This window comes from Nyctereutes procyonoides, unplaced genomic scaffold (assembly GCF_905146905.1).
Source record: "Nyctereutes procyonoides isolate TBG_1078 unplaced genomic scaffold, NYPRO_anot_genome, whole genome shotgun sequence".
Lineage (NCBI taxonomy): Eukaryota > Metazoa > Chordata > Mammalia > Carnivora > Canidae > Nyctereutes > Nyctereutes procyonoides.
The window spans coordinates 8,192,672-8,214,207 of record NW_026575026.1 but is presented as its reverse complement, the minus strand read 5'-3'; the positions used below and the strand labels follow the sequence as shown (position 1 = coordinate 8,214,207).

The 21,536-nt window shown below is 38.3% G+C and overlaps 1 protein-coding gene across 2 annotated transcripts; it reads right to left on the bottom strand.

The window, feature by feature from the left end:
* Positions 1–341: 341 nt before the first annotated feature.
* On the bottom strand, positions 342–21,324 carry LOC129503302 (UDP-glucuronosyltransferase 2B31-like). Of its 2 annotated transcripts, XM_055315272.1 has the most exons (7): positions 21,033–21,324; positions 20,559–20,828; positions 15,362–15,510; positions 7,326–7,457; positions 5,324–5,411; positions 4,257–4,476; positions 342–851 (listed from the first exon to the last, which is right to left on the bottom strand). In XM_055315272.1, the coding sequence occupies exons 1-7, from the start codon at positions 21,280–21,282 to the stop codon at positions 572–574; spliced, it is 1,389 nt and encodes a 462-aa protein (XP_055171247.1). In that variant the 5' UTR covers positions 21,283–21,324; the 3' UTR covers positions 342–571. The 2 variants fall into 2 exon arrangements, with proteins under 2 accessions (XP_055171247.1, XP_055171246.1); XM_055315271.1 differs by having other exon boundaries at positions 20,559–21,324.
* Between the last annotated feature and the right edge of the window lie 212 nt (positions 21,325–21,536).

The following is a 21,536-nucleotide window of genomic DNA, read 5'->3' as shown; positions in this document are numbered from 1 at the left end:
AAGGCCATCAACTTGCCATGTCCTAGGGTAGGGAGTGATGCTCAGGCTGGGTACACAATAAAAGCCAAGGAGAATTAGTGGTCACCCAAAACAAAATGGATGGGTAAGTCATTTTATACAACTTTAAGTACCTGTAGTTTCTCTAGCAAAGGACGAAACGACAAATTTTGCACCAAAATGAAGTTAAAATATTCGGAGTATTTGCACAGTAACAGTGATACTGTGAATAGCCTACTTAATGTTCTTATATCCATGCCCAATGTTGGAAACACAGGTAAGCTCAGTAATTTTTGGAGAGGGATGACTTTTCATTTAGAATAATAAGTTTCGGTAAATTCCTGTAGAGTTTTATTTTAATTTAATTTAATTTTGCCAGTTTTTCTGTTGGCATGACATATTTCTAACTCTTAAACAGGCAATAAATCCCTTGAGAGCAGAGTTGATCTCAGAAGCTAAGTTGTGAGGAGTCGTTTCTTCACAGGGGAAGGGACCTTGACATCATAACTCCTTGCTGGCATAAACTGGAGGAGTCCCACCTAGGAGGCAGACCAGCTGGAGGCCTCAGATACGACTACTCCTTTTTGATCTTCTTCCCTGTTTTTGCGACCTTCCGACAACAAAACAGACAACATTGTGTGGTGACAAACATAGCAGTTGCCACACAGGCCAGCAGGAACCCAGTCACATCCAAGGAGTGGTACTGGAACCAGGTGAGGTCATGGGAGGCCGGCCGCAGGTGCTTGGCTCCTTTGTGGCGCATGACATACTCGATCCAGAAGACTGCTCGGTCCAGGGGCTTTATAGGCTGATCGTGGTGAATTCTTGATAATTTCGTAGCATTCTCTTTGTACCTAAGGGAGAAACGTAAAGATGCCGGCATTGAAAGGAAGTTAATTTGCCAAATCAAAGAATTCCCATGAAAGGTTTTTGAAAAGTGCCATACAAATGATTCAAAACAAGTGCCGTAGAATTACAGAAGTCGTGTGTTTTTTATTTGGGTCCTCAGAGGAGATTTGGCTTTTAAATTGGAATTTTCTGAGTGACGAACGTTTTGAAAAGTAAAAATGGAAGTTAGGATAATTGATCTTTTCTAACAGAGAAAAGGATACGAGCCATTGTAACAGCTATAAAAGAGATGGTGGGAATGCACTTCTAGAATGATCCTCATGAAGCAGGAAAGGGAATTGCGTCATGGTGAGTAAAATGCTGCCTCACCGGTCCTCGTCCTTCCATTCTTCTATCCTCTACTCTTTATTTTCCATCATGTAGCCAGTCTGGTTTTTGAAAACCGACATCAGATTATGACACTTCCCTACTAAAAATTTCCAACTGGCTTCTCACTACCTACAGTAAAATTCAAATATGGATTTTGGACTCTAGGATCTTGCAAATACAGACACCGGGCAACTTCGTTTCCTGTCACTTTGTCCCAGGTACACTCTGCTGTAGGCACAGAGGCTTGCTAGCAGTTCACTGAAGTTGCCAGACGTATCCCACCTCAGCCAGCACCTTTGCACATTCTGGCTCCTCGGTCTCTGCTGGACACTTCCCTGCCACACCCCAAGGCTGCTTCTACCTCTGGATGGATGACCCAGCTTTGTGTCCCGTCTCAGAGAGACTTTTCTGGGCCACACTATCCTGGCACCTTGAGACATTTGTTCTGTTTGTGTCTATGTGTATGTGTTTTGCTATTTGCAACCTAGGACTTGAAAACATGTTTTATTTTCCAAAATAACCTTTAGGCGTATTACATAAGAAACATGCACATAGTCTCACGGAATACCCATACATTCAAAATTAGCTGGAATATTATTGTGAAGTGGATGTAATAATGTACCTACTACTAAGATACTGGTATAGGGTGTCACAAGCTACCCAGAAGCACCCCATCTGCCCTGATCCTTTTAGTCATCATAGATTAGTTTTTATTATTTATATATTAGAATATGAAGTGAGCACTCATTTCCTTTGGTCTTTTGTGTAAGAGTTGTTGGGTAATTCTAGCACTGTATGGTATTCCATTGTTTGGCAATAGCACAGGTTATTTCATCATTTAACGATCAATAGCCATTTGTGTTAATAATCTTTTGGCCATTACTACTAATGCTGCCATAAAAGCCTTGTATCTTTTGATTTACATGTTTGTACATGTGTTTGTGTATGTGTAGAAGTGGAATTGCTGAGAAGAGGTGTATGTATGAGTATGATTTCTTTATCGGCTGAGTTATGTAGAGGGATATTGCTGAATTTCCAAAATGTAGAGAGGTTTTAGTTGTCTTTCTTTTTGATGATTCTAAGTGAATCCCAGTAGAGCTGAACAGTGTGCTCTTGATGATTTATATTTTTCAAAATTCCTTTTGGTTTATGGCCCATGTACAGTTAATTCCAGTATCTATTCCATTCTTCAAAAATGGGTATTCTCTGTTGTTTTATGTATATGTCAGATGGGTTGCATTTTTAAATTGTGTCCTTCAAAACACTTAAGTATTTCTCCCTTCCATTATCTTGTTATCTTTTTTCCCTTGTTTTGATCTTATTTTTCTATGTTACTGAGAAAGATGTTTAAAAATTCAATATTATGACTGTAAATTTGAATGTTTGTTCTTTGGCCCACTTCTACTGCATTTGGATGTTTTTTGTAGTAGGCGTCACTAATTGGTAATTTGTTCTGTTTTGAAAGATCAATCTATTCATCATTATGAAATACTTCTCTTTATTTTTGTTGGTGATTCTGGACTAGTGTGTCTGATATTAGCATGGGTCCAACATCTTTCTGCGGTTACTGCTAGAATAGATCATTTCCTACCTTCTTCGTACTTACAATCTTTTGCGCATTTCTATTTGAACATGTCTTATAACTGGCATATAGTTTTAAAAAGGTGTTCTGACATTCTCTGTCTTTAAATTATTTAGTCTGTTTAGATTTAATGTCTTGGCATATTTATATTTTCATCTACTGTCTTATTCTGTTTTCTTTTCTATTTGGCCAACCTGCCTTATATTTCTTTACCTTTCTCTCTTGTTTTAAGGTATTTTTATTATGCAATTACTCTACCATTTTCTCCCCATAATACATTTTTTTCAGTATTTCTGATATGTGAATGACAATAAGTACATGAAAAGATGTTTAATAAGTTTGGCTGTAAGAGAAATGGAAATGAAGACCACAAGGAGAGACCCACTAGGATGGCTGTAATAAAAAAGATGATAGCAAGTGTTGAAAATGATGTGGAGAACTTGAATCTCCCATACTTAGCTGGCGGAAATGTAAAATAGTGCAACTTATTTGGACATCAATTTGGCAGCTCCTCATGGAGATAATCTGTGACCTAGATGTCTACCCAAAATTCTACTCCTAGATGTCTACCCAAAAGAAGTGAAAAATTTTGTTCACACCATAAATGTGTAGCAATATTTATAATACCTAAATGTGGAAATAACCCAAATGTTCACGAACTGATACATGGATAGACTGTTGCATATCCATACCATAGGATATTTATCATGCAGCAATACAAAACGACCACACGAATGAAACTCAAAAACATGCCAAATGAAAGAAGCCACATGCAAAAGCCCATAAGTCGTATGATTCCACTTGTATGAAACACCCAGAACACAGCAATTTGTAGAGACACAAGTAGATTAATGTTTACTTGAGGCAAGAGAAATGGGCAAAGACTCCTAAGTCAGTCGTATGTGATTTCTTCTGGGCTAATGAAAATGTCCCAAACTTAGATTATGGTGATGGTTTCATAATTCCATAATACACTACACATATTTGAATTTTATACTTTTAGTTTTATGGTACACAAATTACATATTATAAAATATATTAACAATAAGAACCAAAATCAATGTTTGAGCAAAAAGAGATTTATAGCTTTGGAAATTTTGGTACTGAATTGAAAGTCACTGTACATGACTTCAAGTTCTTCATTCTTTCATTCTATGGTTTCTATCATAGGAACTTTGAAATGTTCTTACAGTTACTATATAATCGTTTGCATTTGTGTATGTAGAAAATTGTTGTAATAATTGGTTGCCCATTAAGTCAAAGGGATTTAAATGCAACTGTGAAATAAATGTCTGGTTGAAAATAAAAGTAGATTTCAGATCAGTTCTATCACTTGGCTTCTTTCCAAATTAGCCTCTTAAGAATGGGAGGAAACTCACAGCCACCATTGACTGTTTATCGATAATCTATTGATAATCTATCGATAAATTCTGTCTATTGAAAAAAATGTAATACTCACGAAGGGTCATTAATGACTGTCCTCAATGCATTGAGCAAGTCTGCACTAGACATTGTGCTGAAGTCCAGTCTGATAGCTGCTCCCTTAGCTTTCATGTGAACAATGTTATCAGCTTGATCGGCAAACAAGGGAATGCCCACCATGGGGATCCCGTGGTAGATCGCCTCATAGATGCCGTTGGTTCCACCATGGGTTATAAAGGCTTTGGCTTTCGGATGACCTAGGATTGGATGAATCTCAGCACATTATTAACTGTAAGTCTCAGAAATGAAATGAGAATTGGGCAACATAAGACAAATGTTATTATATAAACATGAAACAGCATTAAAATGTCTTTGGGCTCTCAGCGCAAAAAGCACATAAATGTGCTGGAGAGGTAAATGAAGATTGGTGTGGTACTTGTCACTTGAAAAATGAATACAAGATTGCTGGGCAGACAGATTGAACGATAACATTCTGGTTATCACCAAAAAAAGGGGAAAGGGTGCAAAAAAAAAGAAAGGGAGGTGGCATGTTAGAACATATTCTCTTAAAGACACAGTAGTCATTGAGTTTCACATGTAGGGTGTCAAGGCAGCAGGAAGTGTGATGGTGGTGGCTCAAATAGGGGAAGGAAAGATAGCACTTTATCGTGAAATGTGTTGTGACTTCATGGAAAAGATTATGGTATTTTTCTAGAGAAAATGTAGAGTCCCTGGTAATAAAAGAGAGGCTATTGTTTTTCATTGGCACTGAATACCCATGCAGAAGGAGAAAGGATAGGAACAAGGTGGGAAGGTTCAGAGACAGAGCGATGTTCTAGGTAGGTAGTAACAAATTATGTGGGAGAAGTAATTACAGCTGAAATACAGATACTTTGATTCTGGCCATAAGGAATGGGACTGTGTATAACAACATGCCAACTGTTGTTGATTTTCTTTTTCCCTCTAGGTCTGCAAAATAAATATAAGAAAGTTAAGTTTTAGTTTTGAGTTTTTGAGTAGTAAATGCTCAGTCAGATTGCTTTTTGGTGAACTGTTACCATTTTGTTAGGATTACTTTCAATTCAGTATTTTCCAGATTCTTACCAAGAAGGTCATTCTGGGGAAGCCACTTATACAGCCGAGTATTTGGCCCTAAGGTGTCTGGTTTCTTGCCATCAAATCTCCATAGAACCTGTTAAAGAAAATACCTTATTTCATGACTTGAACTTTGAAGTTATAGCTTGTGAACATTTTAAAAATTAAGAGATAATCTAGTTAGACTCCTTTCTTGACTGATAAATAACAAGGACAAAAGATATTAAAAATGAGACTACTATAACCCTAGTATAGTAAGAATACCCCCATTTTGTTACTTATTTTTATATTCAAGCAAGTATGAATGTAATCATAATATTTCACACATGAGGATTAGACAGATGAGATTATCAAGGACAAATTCAAGCATTTAAGAAATTTTTAGGCAGTTATTATAATTCTAGTGCAAACGAGTAGGAAATTACTAAGATCCACACCTTTGTCTGTTATCATTGCTTTCATCTTCCAATGTAATACCAACCTATTTACAACTTTTTAAGTGACACAGAAGGACGTTCCCTTATATCCACTTGTTCATAGCGACTTGTTCCTTAAGTTCTTTTATTTGAGTTTTCCATGTTTTGACACACAAAAAAGCTAAATGTGCAATCTGCTGCTTGTGAGAAACAAGTAATTCTGCTTATTAGTAATTCATTAATATCAATAATTTCTCCTAAGTACGTTTAACTTTCACTTTACTAATGATTAGGCACTACTTCCAAGAAAAAGGTAATTTTTTTAGATGAATGCAGATTATTATTAGTATTTCTTGGTTTGGCAGATCTTTACATGTGGGAAGAAAAGCCTGTTGGCATTTCAGAAATAACAGTGTACGTGTCAAAAAAACTCCAAAAGTGTAGTGGTGCTAAGTTTTATTGAACTGGTTGTTGACATGTCAATGATGCACTACAAAGCATTGACAGCATTGATTGATATGAAATCTATGCCCAAGCAATTTCCATTGCCATATTAAAATAGATTCTGATTTTAGAATTTCCCAGCAATCCTCATAACTGGAATATAGTTTGCATTGGTTAGCATATATTTGCTATATGAATGTTAAAATAACTTGCGATAGTAAGCAAAAATTAGCATAAGGAGAAACTATTACAGTGACCGGAAAGTAGCTCACAAATACCCAAATACTCCAGGTGCATTCTATATATTGGAAAATAATTTACTATTGTAGTTTATGCAGAAAGAGGCATGTGAAACTTTCCCATGCTAGGTTGTTTCTGGTTGACTCCTTAATATGTATTTTTTTTCCTTCCTTCATCGGGAGCAGTTATTATTCCAATAAGTTAGAGTCCTTTGGAACCAGATATTACTAAGCACTGGGTCACCTTGAGGAGTGGACCCATCTTCCCCCTTTTCATTGATCTTACTCTTTCACTCGTAATAGGGCCCATTCCATCAGTCATGTCAATTTTTCCCTTTTTCCAAGTCATCTTGGCTGGAGGAAAGCCTAGACATAGTTTGGTGAGCCCTGGGCATTGTTTTTCTACACAGCACACTGAGGAGGCTTATCTCAAAATTTAGGGGAAGGAAGAGAAACCTGGATTATCTGGTAAGTGTAAACTGCAGGGTGCTTTTCAGACTTTTATCAGATCCTCTTTAACATAACTGTTGAAATTTAACTCCTTTCTGAGAACAGCTATGAGGTAGTCAGTGCCCTTGGAAGTCTTGAAAGGAATGCAGATCTTGTAAGGAAAAGGAAAGAATGACAGACAGAATTTGGTGATTGCTATTCCTGCCCACAATACGTTAGAATACCAAGGTTTCTCTGCACGTCCTATAAATATATTTTTCCAACATCAATGTTAATACCAAAGTTATTGTCAAAACAACTTCTGTAGTACTTAGCATCTGCCATTTATATTTTCCCCATGTTTGAGATAAACTGGAGCTATCATAATGATGTTCATGTCATGAAGGAAAGGGTAATCCGGCCCTTTACAGAGTTTAACAGCCTCATTAGGTAGTTGTATACAATTAAGGTACTTTATCTAACCTTTTGTGGAATCTGGGCAAGGGCTGATGCAATCACATTGGCTCTTTCCTCTGGCATGTTATTGACCATTGACCCTAGAGAAAACACCACAATACCGTTTTCTCCAGAGCTCTGGACAAACTCTTCCATTTCCTGTGAAGAAAAAATTTGCTCCATCACAAAAGAGAAACAGCATAGCAAACACTATTGAAAGAATTTCTATGAGGTTGCGTGGGAGGCTCAGTCGTTTCGGCATCCGACTCTTGATTTGGGCTCAGGTTATGATTTCGGGGTTGTGAGATTGAGCCCTGTGTCTAGCTCTGTGCTCAGTGGGGACTTTCCTGGGTGTTCTCTCTCTCCTTCTGCTGCCCCACCCCATGTGCAGTCTCTCTCTCTCTCTCTCTCTCATATAAATAAATAAATAAATAAATAAATAAATAAATAAATAAATAAATAAATAAATCTTTTAAAAAAATTTTTATGGAGTCAGTTTGCCAACATATACCATAACACCCAGTGCTTTTCCCGCCAATGGCCCCCTCAGTGCCCATACCCAGTCACCCCAACACCCCACCCACATCCCTTTCTGCTACCCCTTGTTCTTTCCTAGAGTTAGGTGTCTTTCATGTTTTGTCACCCTCACTGATATTTCCACTCATTTTCTCTCCTTTCCCTTTATTCCCTTTCACTAATTTTTATATTCCTCAAATGAATGAGACCATATAATGTTTGTCCTTCTCTGATTGACGTATTTCACTCAGCATAATACCCTCCAGTTGCATCCACGTTGAAGCAAATGGTGGGTATTTGTCGTTTCTAATGGCTGAGTAATATTCCATTGTATACATAGACCATATCTTCTTTATCTATTCATCTTTCGGTGGACACCGAGGCTCTTTCCACAGTTTGGCTATTGTGGACATTGCTGCTAGAAACATCGGGGTGCAGGTGTCCTGCCGTTTCACTGCATGTGTATCTTTGGGGTAAATCCCTAGCAGTGCAATTGCTGCGTCATAGGGTAGATTTATTTTTAACTCTGAGGAACCTCCACATAGATTTCCAGAGTGGCTGCACCAGTTCACATTCCCACCAACAGTGTAAGAAGGTTCCCTTTTCTCCGCATCCTCTCCAACATTTGCTGTTTCCTGCTTGTTAATTTTCCCCATTCTCACTGGTGTGAATTGGGATCTCATTGTGGTTTTGATTTGTATTTCCCTGATGGCAAGTGATGCGGAATATTTTTCTCATGTGCATGTTGGCCATGTCTCTGTCTTTCTCTGTGAAATTTCTGTTTATGTCTCTTGCCCATTTCATAATTGGATTGTTTGTTTCTTTACTGTTGAGTTTAATAAGTTCTTTATAGATCTTGGAAACTAGCCCTTTATCTGATACGTCATTTGCAAATATCTTCTCCCATTCTGTAGGTTGTCTTTGAGTTTTGTTGACTGTGTCTGTTACTGTGCAGAAGCTTTTTATCTTGATGAAGTCCCAATAGTTCATATTTTTGCTTTTGCTTCTCTTGGCTTCATGGATGTATCTTGCAAGAAGTTGCTGTGACCAAGTTCAAAAGGGTTGTTGCCTGTGTTCTCCTCTAGGATTTTGATGGAATATTGTCTCACATTTAAATCTTTCATCCATTTTGAGTTTATCTTTGTGTATGGTGCAAGAGAGTTGTCTACTTTCATTCTTCCGCATGTGGATGTCCAATTTTCCCAGCACCATTTATTGAAGAGACTGTCTTTTCTCCAGGGGATAGTCTTTCTTGCTTTGTCGAATATTAATTGAAAATAGAGTTGAGGGTCCACTTCTGGGTTCTCTATTCTGTTCCATTGATCTATGTGTCTGTTTTTGTGCCAGTACCACACTGTCTTTATGACCACAACTTTGTAGTACAACCTGAAATCTGGCATTGTGATGCGCCCAGATATGGTTTTCTTTTTTAATATTCCCATGGCTATTCGGGGTCTTTTCTGATTCCACACAAATCTTAAAATAATTTGTTCTTACTCTCTGAAGAAAGTCCATGGTTTTTGATAGGGATTGCATTAAACGTGTAAATTGCCCTGGGTAGCATTGACATTTTCACAATATTAATTCTGCCAATCCATGAGCATGGAATATTTTTCCATCTCTTTGTGTCTTCCTCAATGTCTTTCAGAAGTGTTCTATAGTTTTTAGGTATCAATCCTTTACCTCTTTGGTTAGGTTTGTTCCTAAATATCTTATGTTTTTAGGTGCAATTGTAAATGAGATTGACTCCTTAATTTCTCTTTCTCCAGTCTCCTTGTTAGTGTATAGAAATGGCACTGGTTTCTGGGCATTGATTTTGTATCCTGCCACACTGCCGAATTGCTGCATGGGTTCTAGCAATCTTGGGGTGGAGTCATTTGGGTTTTCTGCATACAGTATCATGTCATCTGTGAAGAGGGAGAGTTTGACTTCTTCTTTGCCAATGTGAATGCCTTTTATTTCTTTTTGTTGTCTGATTGCTGAAGGCTAGAACTTCTAGTACTATGTGGAATAGCAGTGGTGAGAGGGGACATCCCTGTCTTGTTCCTGATCTTAGGGGAAAGGCTCCCAGTGCTTCCCCAATGAGAATGATATTTGCTGTGGGCTTTTCGTAGATGGCTTTTAAGATGTTGAGGAATGTTCCCTCTATCCTTACACTCTGAAGAGTTTTAATCAGGAATGGATGCTGTATTTTGTCAAATGCTTTCTCTGCATCTTTTGAGAGGATCATATGGTTCTTGTTTTTTCCCTGGTTGAAATGATCTATCACATTGATTGCTTTATGAGTGTTGATCCAGCCTTGCATCCCAGGGATAAATCCCACTTGGTCATGATGAATAATATTCCTAATGTACTGTTGGATCCTATTAGCTTGTTGAGAGTTTTTGCATCCATGTTCATCAGGAATATTGGTCTATAATTCTCCTTTTTGGTGGGGTCTTTGTCTGGTTTTGGAATTAAGGTGATGACGGCCTCATAGAATGAGTTTGGAAGTACTCCATCTCTTTCTATCTTCCCGAACAGCTTTAGTAGAATAGGTATGGTTTCTTCAAACGTTTGATAGAATTCCCCTGGGAAGCCATCTGGCCTTGGACTTTTATGTCTTGGGAGGCTTTTGATGACTGCTTCAATTTCCTCCCTGGTTATTGGCCTGTTTAGGTTTTCTATTTCTTCCTGTTCCAGTTTTGGTAGTTTGTGGTTTTCCAGAAATGCGTCTGTTTCTTCTAGATTGCCTAATTTATTGGCATAGAGCTGTTCATAATAAGTTTTTAAAATCATTTGTATTTCCTTGGTATTGGTGGTGTCTCTCCTTTCTCATTCATGATTTTATTAATTTGAGTCTTCTCTCTCTTCTTTTTAATAAGGCTGGCTAATGGTTTATCTATCTCATTAATTCTTTCAAAGAACCAACTCCTGATTTTGTTAGTTCTGGTCTCGATTTCGTTGAGTTCTGCTCGAATCTTTATTAACTCTCTTCTTCTGCTGGGTGTAGGATCTATCTGCTGTTTTTTCTCTAGCTCCTTTATGTGTAAGGTTAGCTTTTGTATTTGAGTTCTTTCCAGTTTTTGGATGGATGCTTGTATTGTGAAGTATTTCCCCCTCAGGACTGCTTTTGCTGCATCCCAAAGATTTTGAACGGTTGTATCTTCATTCTCATTAGTTTCCATGAATCTTTTTAATTTCTCTCTAATTTCCTGGTTGACCTTTTCATCTTTTAGCAGGATGGTCCTTAACCTCCACGTGTTTGAAATCCTTCCAAACTTCTTGTGATTCAGTTCAAGTTTCAAAGCATTGTGGTCTGAAAATATGCAGGGGACAATCCCAATCTTTTGGTATCAGTTAAGACCTGATTTGTGACCCAGTATGTGGTCTATTCTGGAGAAAGTTCCATGTGCACCTGAGAAGAATGTGTATTCAGTTGCGTTTTGATGTAAGGTTCTGTAAATATCTGTGAAATCCATCTGGTCCAGTGTATCATTTAAAGCTCTTGTTTCTTTGGGGATGTTTGCTTAGAAGATCTCTCATTTGTAGAAAGCGCTGTGTTCACGTCTCCAGGTATAAGTGTATTATTATCTAAGTATGTCTTAACTTTGGTAATAACCAAAGTTATTGATTGATATCAACCAAATTGATTGATATACTTGGCAGCTCCCACATTCACGGCATAAATATTCATGATTGTTAGGTCCTCTCCTTGGATAGATCCTTTAAGTATGATATAGTGTCCCTCTTCATCTCTTACTACAGTCTTTGGGATAAACTTTAATTTATCTGATATGAGGATGGCTACCCCTCCTTTCTTTTGAGAACCATTTGAATAGTAAATGATTCTCCAACCTTTTATTTTCAGACTGTAGGTGTCCTTATGTCTAAAATAAGTCTCTTTTAGACAGCAAATAGATGGGTCTTGCTTTTTTATTCAGTCTGAAACCCTGTGCCTTTTGATGGGATCATTAAGCCCATTCATGTTCAGAGTTACTATTGAAAGATATGAACCTAGTGTCATCATGATACCTATTCAGTCCCTGTTTTTGTGGATTGTTTCCTGGGGCTTCCTTTTTCTTTTACAGAGTCCCCCTTAATATTTCTTGCAGAGCTGGTTTGGTGGTCCCATATTCTTTCAGTTTCTGCCTATCTTGGAAGCTCTTTATCTCTCCTTCTATTCTGAATGAGAGCCTTGCTGGATAAAGTATTCTTGGCTGTATGTTCTTCTCATTTAGGACCCTGAATATATCCTGCCAGCCCTTTCTGGCCTGCCAGGTCTCTGTGGAGAGGTCTGCTGTTAATCTAATATTTTTCCCCATAATCATTAGGGATCTCTTGTCTCTTGCTTCTTTAAGGATCTTGTCTTTATGTTTGGAATGGCAAGTTTCATTATTAAATGTTGGGGTGTTGAGAGGTTTTTATTGATTTTAGGGGGGATCTCTCAATCTCCTGGATCTGACTGCCTGTTTCCCTTCCCAAGTTAGGGAAGTTTTCAGCTATGATTTGTTGAAATACACTTTCCGGCCCTCTGGCCCTTTAGGTGCCCTCTAGAATCCCAATTAAATGAAGATTTTTCCTTCTGAGGCTGTCATTTATTTCCCTTAGCCTATCCTCATGTTATTTTAATTGTTTTTCTCTTTTTCCCTCAGCTTCCTTCCTTGCCATCAAGTTGTCCTCTGTGTCACTCATTCTTTCTTCTACCTCATTAACCGTCATCATTAGGACCTCCAGTTTGGATTGCATCTCATTTAATTGATTTTTAATGTCAGCCTGATTAGATCTAAATTCTGCAGTCATGAAGTCTCTTGAATCCTTTTGATTTTTTCCAGAGCCACTAGTAGCTTTATAATTGTGCTTCTGAATTGGGTGTCTGACATAGAATTATAATCCAAATTCTGAAACTCTGTGGTATTGTTTCTGTTTCTTTCATTTGTGGTGAGTTCTTCCTTCTAGTCATTTTGCTCAGTGCAGAGTGGCTAAAAACAAGTTGTACTGGATAAAGGAGAAAAAGAGAAAAATAAGGGGGGGGCGACAAGCAAGAAACAAAAAGAAGGAGTGGTATCCTCTGATTCTATATACTGTAAGTTGCAGATTCCCCTGGAACTTTCCAGTGCTGCTTGGTCGAGAACATGGTCTTCCCCTGTCCTTCCAGCTGGTCTTCTTGGGGACGGGCCTGCTGTGCTGATTCTCAGGTGTGTGCACCTGCAGGAGCTGCCCCACCCCCTGCCAGGTGCACGGCTCAGTGGGAGCTGTTTATCCTGTGAGGCCCCTGCTCCCTGTCATCCCTGCTCTGTCCCAGGTACAAGTTGACACCAGGAGGAACAACAACAGTGGCAGCGTCCAGCTCTCCAGCTCTGGAGTAACTATCGCAGTAACTACCGCAGCTCCTAGTACTCAGGGGCCTGGATGCTCGGGGGGGTAGGGGACGCCGATCTGTACAGCTCGGGGCCACCCGGGGGCAGGAACGTCCTGGCTGCCCTGTGCCCTCCCGGCCTCTGCCTGTCCCTGGGGGGAGCGCAGGATCCTGGGCTGTGCCCCCTGGACGTCCTGGGATCCAGGGCCTGCAGCACAGGAATCAAGCTTCTGCAGCCTGTGCAGCCCCCTCTCCATGGAGCCACCACCTGAGCCGCTTCTGGGGCCCCACAGAGCGCACTCCAGCACTTTAGGGAGCTCGACTGCGGGGTGTTGCGAGCTCTCCCCGGGGCGCAGGTGCTGTTAGTGCCCCTGGGAGCCTGCCCGAGCTCCCTGCCAGCACAGTTCTGTCGGGGAAGGTTGGTGAAGTTCCTGCTTCTCTGGGCCCAGGCTCTCCTGTCCTGGGGGCTCTCGCCGGGGCCTCAGCCCGGCTCCTCGCGGAGCACCTCCCCCTTGGATGCTTTCAATTTCTTTATTTTTTTTTTCTGTCTTCCTACCTGATAGAAGCACAGACTCTTCTCAATGTAGCATTCCAGCTGTTCTCTCTTTAAATCTCAGGCCGAATTTGTAGGTTTTCAGGATGATTTGAAAGTTACCTAGGTAAGTCGGTGGGGACAGGTAACCTGGGGACCCTACTCTTCCACCATCTTGCCCTGCCTCCAATAAATAAATCTTTAAAAATTTTTGTACAAACAGCTAAAGATAGATAAAAGATATTATCAAGAATTATTAGAGTAATGCCTGTATTTATCCTTATTGTGATAAGCTACACATAAAAATTATTTTAAGTATATCTGACTATGCAGTCCAATAGTTTGTATATTTTATACTGTAGGTCAACTAATCACCAGAACTTTTTCATCTTGTTAAACTTGATCTCAATACCCATTATATAACAATTACCCATTCCCTCCTTGAACATCTGTATTATTTTTTATATTTATTTTTTTTAAGATTTTATTTTTTTATTCATGGCAGACACAGAGAGAGAGACAGGCAGAGACATAGGCAGGGTGAGAAGCAGGCTCCATGCAGGGAGCCCAATGGGACTCAATCCCGGGACTCCAGGATCACTGGGCCAAAGGTAGGCGCTAAACCGCTGAGCCACCAAGCAATCCCCCCTCCTTGACCATCATTAGCAAACATCATTATACTTTGTATTTCTGTGAATTTGAGTGATCTGGATACCTTATATCAGGGGAATCATACAGTACTTGTCTTTTTATGATTGCCCACTTCACTTTGCATAATATCCCGAAGATTTGCCACGTCAGAGTATGTGTTAGAATTTTCTTCTACTTTAGGCCGAATATTCCGTTGTGTGTAAATACATTTTGTTTATGGATTTATCTGTTGGTGGACCCTTGTGTTAGACTGAATATAACTTTTGCTAGTTTTACGTCAGGATTTAGACCTTGAGAGAGTTACATATACACCTAAATATTTTGCAATCAAAATCGATATTAGGTTAACCATTGGATAAGATCTTAGTTTCAGAGTAATTAGACCCTTTGCAGAGTTTAACAGACTCATTAGCTAGTTATATACGATTAAGGTTATTTATCTAGCCTTTTGTGGAATCCGGGCAAGGGCTAATGTAATCACAGTGGCTCATTCCTCTAGTAGACATCCAGCATGATGAAGAGACCATCAAGGAATTCAGTAAGGGATGCTTGTTTATCAATTATGTCTTGAAGGATCAATATCAACTTAAAATTTATTACATCATTGCTTTTTTCATAAAGATTATTACCTTATATGCTGAGTTTACTATTGCAATTTTATACTATAGATTTTTTTCAGATATAAGTGGTAAAATTATTTGGTCTTTATTAAATATACAGAATTTATGGTCCTCATTATATACACAGTGTAGCTTTATCTGTGCTCAGGTTTACTGAGATTTTGTCTGGCCTTAGTGTGTGGCGGAAAACATATGTTCTCATAGATTAATTAAACCTGTTAATGCTCTAAGTCATCAAACTTTCGGATCTCAAATGAGAATTGTGTAAAAGTTGGAATGACAGCAAGGAAACATTAGATTTGCCTGCAGATATTGTTGGGGCACATGACTATTGTTGAGAATGAGATTTTTAAGCTACAATACTGATGAAATGGCCCAGAGGAAACAAAACATAAGAAACAGTTACCTTAGGCAGGGGTTTGGCAGGTTTGCAGTGGAGGCCTCCAACAAAGTCAAAATGTGGTAGGAATGGGCGAGGAAATTCCAAATCCCAGTAGGATCGAATGAGCCATATATCAGCTTTCCTCATTAACTCGTATAGTGTAGTGGGTCTTCCTGAAGGGGAAAAAACAAACAGATCACATCAATAAGAGAAAGGATAAAATGCATATGATCATTTCTACATATGCAGAAAAGGCGTTTGACAAAGTATAACAGCCATTGATGATAAAAACCCTCAGCAATGTTGGTTTCGAGGGAACATACCTCAAAAATAAAGGCTTAAATGGAAAACCCACAGTGAACATCATACTCAATAGGCAACACCTGAGAGCTTCTCCGGTAAGGTCAGGCACAAGACAAGGATGTCCACCCTTACCACTTTTATTCAACATAGTACTAGAAGTCTTGGCTACAGCAATGATACAATGAAAAGAAATAAAACCATCCAAATTGGTCAGGAAGAAATAAAACTGTCACTATTTGCAGATGACATGATACTGTATATAGAAAACCCTGAAGACTTAAGCAGAAAAGTCCTAGAACTGATAAACTAATTCAGTAAAGTCACAGGATACAAATCAGTGTACAGAAATCTGTTATATTTCTATGTATTAATAATGCAGTGGAAGAGAGACATTAAGAAAACAATCCTGTTTGCCATTGCACCAAAAATAATAAAGTATCTAGGAATAAACTTAACCAAAGAGGTGAAAGACCTGTACTCTGAAAAAATATAAATAAATACTGATATATATATATATATATATATATATATAAAATATATAAAATATATAAAATACTGATGAAAGAAGTTGAGGATTAAAAGCATTCCATGTACAAAACTTGGAAGAATAGTATTGAACTGTCTATATTGCCCAAGGCAATCTTTAGATTTAATGCGATCCCTATCAAAATACCAACAGCATTTTTCACAGAACTGGAACAAACAATCCTAAGACTTGTTGGAACTACAAAAGTTCCCAAATAACCAAAGCAACCTTGAAAAAGAAAAAAAAAAAAAAACCTGGAGGTATCACAATTCAAGACTTCAAGTTATACTAAAGCTATAGTGATCAAAACAGTATGGTCGTGGCACAAAAATAGACACATAGATCAATGGAAGAGCATAGAAAATGCAGAAATAAACCCACAATTATATGGGCAATTAATCTTTGACAAAGCAGGAAAGAATATCCAATGGGAAAATGACAGTTTCTTGTTGTCAGGAAAATTGGACAGCAACATGCAAAAGAATGAAACTGGACCACTATTTTTCTTTTTTTTTAATATTCTGCATTTTATTTTATTTTTTTATTCATGAGAGAGAGACAGAGAGAGAGGCAGAGACACAGGAAGAGGGAGAAGCAGTCTCCACCCAGGGAGTCTGAGTTGGGAGGGTCTCCAGAGTCATGCCCTGGGGTGAAGGCAGCGCTAAACCGCTAAGCCACCTGGGCTGCCTTGACCACTTTCTTATAGTATACACAAAAATAAATTCAAGGTGGAATGAAAGACCTAAGCGTGAGACAGGAAACCATCAAAATCCTGGGAAGAAAACACGCAGTGACCTCTTTGACCTCGGCAAGAGCAGTTTCTTACTAGACATGTTGGTGGTAGAAAAGGAAACAAAAACAAAAATGAACTATTGGGACTTCATCAAGATAAAAGTCTTCTGTACAGCCAAGGAAATAACCAACAAAACTAAAAGGCAACCTACAGAATGGGAGAAGGTATTTGCAAATGCCATTTTCAGTAAAGAGATGGTCTCCAACATTTATAAAGAACTTATCAAACTCAACACCCACACCCAGGAAACAAATAACGCAGTTAAGAAATGGGCAGAAGACATGAATAGGCATTTAAAAAATATATTTTATTAATCTATTCATAAGAGACACTGACAGAGAGAGAGAGGGAGAGAGAGAGAGAGAGAAGCAGAGGGAGAAGCAGGCTCCATGAAGGGAACCTGATGTGGGACTCGATCCCTGATCTCCTGGATCAGGGCCTGGGCTGAAGGTGGTGCTAAAGCACTGAGCCAGCCAGGCTGCCCTGAATAGTTATTTTTCCAAGGAAGACATCCAGGTGGCTAACAGACACTTGCAAAGATGTTCATCATCATTCATCATCAGGGGAATGCAAATCAAAACCGCAATGAGGTATCACCTCACCTCTTGCAAAATGGCTCAAATTAAAGCCACAGGAAACCAGTGTGGAGGTTTCTCAAAAAGGTAAAAGTAGAACTAGCTTATGATCTAGGATTTGCACTACAAGGTATTTACCCAAAGATTATAAAAATACTCATTCAAAAGGGCATATGCTCCTGGTCGTTTACAGCAGCATTGTCTACAATAGCCAAATTGTGGAAACAGCCCAAGTGTCCATCAGCTGAAGAATGGCTAAAGAAGAAATGATATATTTATACAATGAATATTACTAAGCCATAAAAAAGAATGAAATCTTGGGGTGCCTGGATGACTCAGTTGGTTAAGCATCCAACTCTTGGTCTTGGCTCTGGTTATGATCTTGTGGTCTTGGGATCCTGCCCTGAGTGGAGCTCTGCAATCAGTATGGAGTCTGCTTCATTTTCTCTCTCCCTCTCAAATAAATTAAAAAAAAAAAATCTTAGAAAAAAAAGGATGAAGTCTTGAGGTTTGCAGTGACGCAGATGGAGCTAGAGAATACTATGATGTTAATCAAAATAAGTCAGAGAAAATCGAGTACCATATGATTTCACTCGTATGTGGAATTTAATGAACCAACCAAACAAGCAAAATACAAAAAGAGAGAGAGAAACCAAGAAATAGATTCTAAATGAAGGGAAAAAAACTGATGGTTATCAGAGGGGAGGTGAATGTGGGGGATGGGTAACACTGGTGATGGGGATTAAGAAGTGAACTCATGATGAGCACTGACTGATGTATGGAAGTGTTGAATCACTATACTGTACACCTGAAAGTAATATAACACTCTGTTAACTATCCTGGAATGAAAATTAAAACGTGGTAGAAAAATAAGAGTAAATAAAGAAGTAAAAAAACTCATAACAAGCAACTTCTATACAAGCAAGTAGAAGAAATGAGAATAATGGAATGTGAATTTACTATGCAATCTTCTGAAAGGAGTTTTGCATAGTTAGAAAAAAGGCTTAAAAGTATTTGTAGTTTGCTAACAGACACATATATGATACAAACATGTGTTGATGCAAATATATATATTTGCATATATATATGTTGATCATATGTAAATATGAGAGACAAAGTGTAAGACTCATTTCTCACATCACAGTAGAACATTCACAACCAATTTGTTAACCTAAGCCACTATGAAAATAAACCATGTATTTATTTATTCTTGAATTCTGCAAAAGTAACATGCAAATGTAAACTATTGAGCCCCCCCCCCCATCAATTAAGCAATGGAAACACCTTCCCGGTGTACTCAGTGTAATTTCTACAATTTAGCAAGTTATTCCCTTGATCCTAGATTTTCCAAGAAAACTGTGAGTTTTGGGGGGGATGGATTGTTTTGACCATTGAAATTAGTTAAAATTTACAGCTTAATAATATTTATGTAATAAATAATATTTGCAAGTAACAGCTGGAATATTTTCCACAAGTATGGAAATAGATACGTGCACTCTTAATTGTGGCGCATTACGTCTTTAGGGCAGTAACAGTTTTTTTTTTTTTTTTTTTTAATGTGAACTTGTTAACGTGTGTGTGTTTAGACCTCTAAAACAGGATTTATAAGCCCTGGTGAAAGAATATGTAATCATTAGAAACTTCATACTATAGATTCCTGAGTCTAACGTAGCCATTGTACCTCAGAGCCTTCTAATTGGCTATGGATGAAGGAATTATGAGGGAGTTATTCACAGTCATAAAACATTATTAAACCTAAACCACTGTCAAATTAAACATGCATTTGTTTATTCTGAAATGCTGCAAAAGTGACAGATGCAAATGTAAACAATTATTTAAGCTCCCCTGTCAATTAACCAATGGAAACACTTTTCCTTAGAATACTCAGTCTAATTTCTACAATTCAGCAAGTTATTCCCTTGATCCTAAAAATGTTCTTTCAGGTAATATGTAAACACTTTAGTTCTTTTTTAAAAAAAGATTATTATTTATTCATGAAGAGACGAGAGAGCGAGGCAGAGACACAGGATTAGGGTGAAGCAGGCTCCATGCAGGGAGCCTGATGTGGGACTCTGTCCCGGGACCCCAGGATCACACCATGAGCCAAAGGCAGACGCTTAACCGCTGAGCCACCAGGCATCCCAACACTTTAATTCTTAACTAAGGAAACTGAAGAAACAACTGGACATAATATCCTCAATACTATAGACAGTTGTACTAGAAATATATGACTCCCCAGTTGACATGCCTGCTTTCATCAAGATAGTGAAATTTCTAATGCCGTTTTTTTGAGGATGGAAAAAAGTAGAGTAAAATGGATATATAGAAAATAAGTACAGCAGAGAGGAATTGAAAGCAGCGACACTACTCTGATATAATAGTGGTAGATGCGTATCGTTATAAATTTTTAGAACTCATAAAATGTACCAAGCTGAGAGTAAACTCTTACGTAAACTATGAACTTTGGATGATAATAATGTGTCAGTGTAGGTTCATGAGTTGCCACAAATGTACCACTTTGATGGGGGATGTTGATAATGGAGAAACTTATGCCTGTGTGGGGGTGAGCGTTATTTAGGGAATAGTGATTCAAAATGCTGTGACTTAAAATTCTTCTAAAAAGTAAAGCATAGCATAAGTAATATTTTCAGTGTGTATTTCATAAAACAAGGAAGGATAAAATACTTTACCGAGAAAAAATTAAAAAGCAAACCACAGAAACCCCTTTTTAAAGATATTACAAACAAACACATGGAATGGATATGTCATTGGTTCAAGAATTCCTCAGTGCTCTAATGTCGTTATTGACTCCCTAGAGTGTGATGTACCCATAACGGACAGTGGGATTCTAACTGGCCCTGTCATATATAAGTCTTTGCATGTGTTTGGGAGATCATTTTATATTTTCCTGTCATCATTTCACTTCTAGAAGACAAATTTCCTCCCTCTTAGTACTTATACAAACTCTCTCCCTAGCACTAGGAGAGTTAAGACTTCATGTTACTAATGAAAACCATGACTTACCTAGGACTTCGCTGTAAAACTGATTCCAACTCTTCTCATTTATTGTTTGGAACCAAAAGTCAAAATAAAGCACATATAGCATATTTTTTACTCTCTCCATGAATGTCATTTGATCAGTTAATTCTGACAGAATAACAGGTACGTAGGATGGAGGGAGCGGAAGTCCTCCACCGTGTTTCTCAAATGCGTAGCCTGGAGAGAAACGGAGACTGTACACTAAAGGTATTTTAAGGAGCTCAGCCAGCAGCTCACCGCAGGGTCCGATAGTATCTGCAAGGATGAGATCAAACTTTGATTCTTGTAGTTTTGTCATGAGTTTCTTGTTCAAAACTACATCTTTACAGAGCTTCTGAAAACACTCATAATATTCCCAAAGAATTTCTTGCATTACTGAAAAATACGCCCAAAATGAATCTTTTGGCATATCATATATCCAAATGTTGAGCAGTTTTATGAACAAAGCCTCAAAATCACCTCTAGATAAATGTGCAGAATAGATCTCAAATTTAATAGCAGATAATTTGTTCGGATCAACAAGAATGGAAGCTGAAGATGTCAGAACAGTCACTTCATGACCCCTCTGGACAAGTTCATCCAGGATTGTCTTTACATTGATCCAATGGCTGTATTCTGTGGGCCACACCAGCACCTTTCCGCAACTCCCAGAGCTAAAGTAACAGCTCAGCTGGAGCAGCAGCAGAACTGAAATCCATTTCATAGACATCCTGGTGGAATGTGCTGCTTCTTCTGAAATTCCTGCCTTCTTCTACCATTGCTTGCACTTATATCCGAGGAGCAATCAATCAGGAAGTTAAAATATAACTCCTACCTTCCAAAGTAAATACATTATAGGAACTGTCCGAGCGTTTGGACGGCAAGTGGAAAAAGTCAAAGTAGATGACTTCATTTGTATGCAAATGTGTGTAATGTCTGTTTGACGATTATAAGTCCTATCATGTAGCTAAGAGTCAATGTGCA